At 39.7% G+C, this 3,451-nt stretch overlaps 1 protein-coding gene across 1 annotated transcript in view; it reads left to right on the top strand.

Moving 5' to 3' along the window:
* Nucleotides 1-3,451, top strand: part of FBXO47 (F-box protein 47) — a 28,922-nt gene that overhangs the window by 2,691 nt on the left and 22,780 nt on the right. The window contains exon 3 of the mRNA XM_023511257.1: nucleotides 790-830. Coding sequence (XP_023367025.1) covers nucleotides 790-830 — 41 coding nt within the window. The remainder of the gene's footprint in view (nucleotides 1-789; nucleotides 831-3,451) is intronic.

Genomic DNA, 3,451 nt, shown 5'->3' on the forward strand with positions numbered 1-3,451 from the left:
CCTCCCAAGTAGCTGGGACTACAGGCACCTGCCACAATGCCCAGCTATTTTGTTGTTGTTGTTGTAATTGTCATTGTTGTTTAACAAGTCTGGGCCAAGCTCAAGCCTGTTAGCCTTGGTGTATGTGGCCAAAACCCTAACCACTGAGTTATGGGCACTGAGCCAAAATTCTATTATTGATTTGACTAATGAAACTAATTTAATTATGAAAACCACTTTCTGGTTAACCAAAGCATGGCAATAAAACCAAAATATTAAGATGATGTTGTGATTTAAATTAAGTGAATATTGCCTTTTAGGCCGAGTTGTGGCTCACACCTGTAATCCTAGCACTTTGGGAGGCCAAGGCGGGCGATTGCCCTGAGATTACTGGTTTGTTACCAGCCTGAGCAAGAGCAAGACCCCTGTCTCTAAAAATCTAAAAATAGCCAGGCATTGTGGCAGGCGCCTATAGTCCCAGCTACTTGGGAGGCTGAGGCAAGAGAATCGCCTAAGCCCAAGAGTTTGAGGTTATTGTTAGCTATGCCTCCACAGCGCTCTGCCAAGGGTGGCAAAGTGAAACTCTGTCTCAAGAAAAAAAAAGAATATTGCTTTTTAGTAATCTAAGGATGCCTAGCTTTAAGATAATAAAATAAGTCTACATAGATATGGGAAAGACATCCTTACAACCCTGACAAGAGTACAGTCATTTTGGGAAACAGCTGGTGAGAAAAAAAGCAGGCCAGAAACCAAACTGATCACAGCAAACCCCTTCCCCACTCCCTGAAATGCTGCACAGCATTGTTCCAGGGAAACATCAGAACAGTGATTTTTACTCTGGCCTTAAGGGAGTAACTCCAAGATTCTCTTTTAGTACAAAAATTAGTCCCTCAGCAAAAGGGATGACTTCCTCTAGGGAACCCCCTCCCACATTCCAACTCTACTGATAAGGGAAAATAAAAACCTATTGAGACTAACTGTGTAAAGGCTGAACTGGCTTCTGGTCAGACTCCATTCTGCATTTTCTCTTTTTCTGCTAAATAAAGCCTTTCCAATTCCTAGACTGGCCTCCTCTCCTTATAGTCTCTTCCCGCTCCCCCCCGCCCCCCCCCACTATACTCTGTATAAACATCTAAATACCCTCAAATATGTAAATATATCAAAGTATTTTGACAGTTACCTATGTCTTTAATAAGACCAAATGAAAGGCATGTTTCAGTATTTATGATTAGGCTTAGTAAATCCTGTAACCAAGTATGGCAGTTGCTTTTCATTGTAAATGTTTTTTTTTGTTTGTTTGTTTGTTTGTTTGTTTCTGGAGACAGAGTCTTACTTTGTTGCCCTCAGTAGAGTGCCCTTGCATTACAGCTCACACAGCTCACAGCAACCTTAAACTCTTGGGTTCTAGTGATTGTCTTGCCTCATGCTCCTAAGTAGAATAGCTGTGACTATGGCACTATAGGCACTGGCCACAATGCCCAGCTATTTTTAGAGATGGGGTCTCACACTTGCTCAGGCTGTCTTGAAGGCCTAAGCTCAAGCAATCCACCTGCCTTGGCCTCCCAGAGTGATAGCAGTAAATGTCTTTTTTTAAACATCATTAGTTGCAGGGGAAGTGGTACGTGAATAATTTCCTATGTGACCAAATCTCAGTTGCTTAAACAAAGTATTAATACAATGATGAGGAAAATTCATCTTAAAAATACAAATATATATTAATCTTAATAGCTAGCTCTTTAAAATGTTTTTATTTATGTAATGATTTTTGTTCTTCCATTTAATTTTAATGTGGACACCTGACTTATGACTGATTTTTTTTTTTAGAGACAGAGTCTCACTTTGTCACCCTCAGTAGAGTGCTGTGGCATCACAGCTCATAGCAACCTCCTCTTGAGCTTAGGCAGTCCTCTTGCCTCAGCCTCCCAAGTAGCTGGGACTACAGGTGCCCACCACAATGCCTGCCTATTTTTGTTGCAGTTGCCACTGCTGTTTTAGCTGGCCGGGGCTGGGTTTGACCCCGCCACCCTCAGTAAATGGGGCCAGCGCCCTACCCACTGAGCCACATGCGCCACCCATGACTGATTCTTTTATGTTTGATATACTTACCATTTTCTCGTGTTCCCATTCCTATCTGATCTGTTCTTGTTTTAAGATATTAAAATAACATTTTCAGAATCCTGTGCTCTGAAGATTATAAATTTTAATTTACTTCTTCATATAAAACAGAGCAGATGGCCAGTGTGGAAAGAACATTATATCTGACTCTATTTTAGTGGGGAAAAACTTAAAGAAGTTGGTCTCTAAAGAGTATAGTACAGCACCTGTGTTTAAAAAAAAATGTCAGCCAGTCTTGGGTTTTATCATAAATTGCAATCCTTAAAAATAGGAGTTTTATATAAGAAAAGACAACCAACTTATGATACATGCTTGCAATTCCTCAGCTATGATATGCCATGGGACTGGATGCCAAAGTATGAAAGGAGAAGAATTTAGCCTAAAAACGAACACTGAAAAATGTTTTTTTAATACAAAAATAAGGAGGGATTATGTTTAGAACTCAGATCTGTTCATGTGTTAACCAAACATAGCACCATCCAAAAATAAATTAGATTCCCATAGATTCTTTAGTTATTAAAAAAGTAAATACAGAAAAGATGAATACTGAAGATTCATGACATTCAGGTATATATTTTCCTGCCACATATAATATCTTATTTTTAGATTGAGGACATTTGCCCTTATAGGAATGTTAATAATGTATTGCCATTTTAGGAAAACATAATACTTAAGGTTAGAGGAAACAAATCAAATACTTCCTGGCACTGTAGCTCAAGTTACATATCTCACTGAGAAATTGAAGGGTTTTTTCTTTCTTAAATATCTGAACACAAAATCCTATACATTCTTAACATGCAAGCCCCATAAAAGGATATCTTTGAAGGAAGAGATAGATATTTCATCCTTACTGAATACTTCTATGAGGGAGGGAAAAAAATCTAACTTCTGAAGTTTATTTATTTTTTCTTTTTTTTTTTTTTGAGACAGAGTCTCACTATGTCGCCCTTGGGAGGGTACTGTGGCATCACAGCTCATAGCAACCTCAAACTCCTGGGCTTAAGTGATTCTCTTGCCTCAGCCTACCAAGTATCTGGGACTACAGACACCCACCACAACGCCCAGCTGTATGTTTTTTTGTTGCAGTTGTCATTGTTGTCTAACAGGCCCGGGCTGGCTTTGAACTCACCAGCCTGGGCCTATGTGGCTGGCACCCTACCCTCTGAGCTACAGGCCCTGTCCTAACCTCTGAAGTTTTAAGTCTTATGACTAAATTTTTGTATTTGGAGAGGGGAATACAAAATATCTTCTCATTCTTTCTATGTTTTACATTAACTCTTAAAACATTTTTTGTGGGCTCGGCGCCTATAGCTCAACCGGCTAAGGCGCCAGCCACGTACACCTAAGGTGGCAGGTT

The sequence above is a fragment of the Otolemur garnettii genome, unplaced genomic scaffold (genome assembly GCF_000181295.1).
Source record: "Otolemur garnettii isolate 467f Iridium unplaced genomic scaffold, OtoGar3 scaffold00018, whole genome shotgun sequence".
Classification (NCBI taxonomy): Eukaryota; Metazoa; Chordata; class Mammalia; order Primates; family Galagidae; genus Otolemur; species Otolemur garnettii.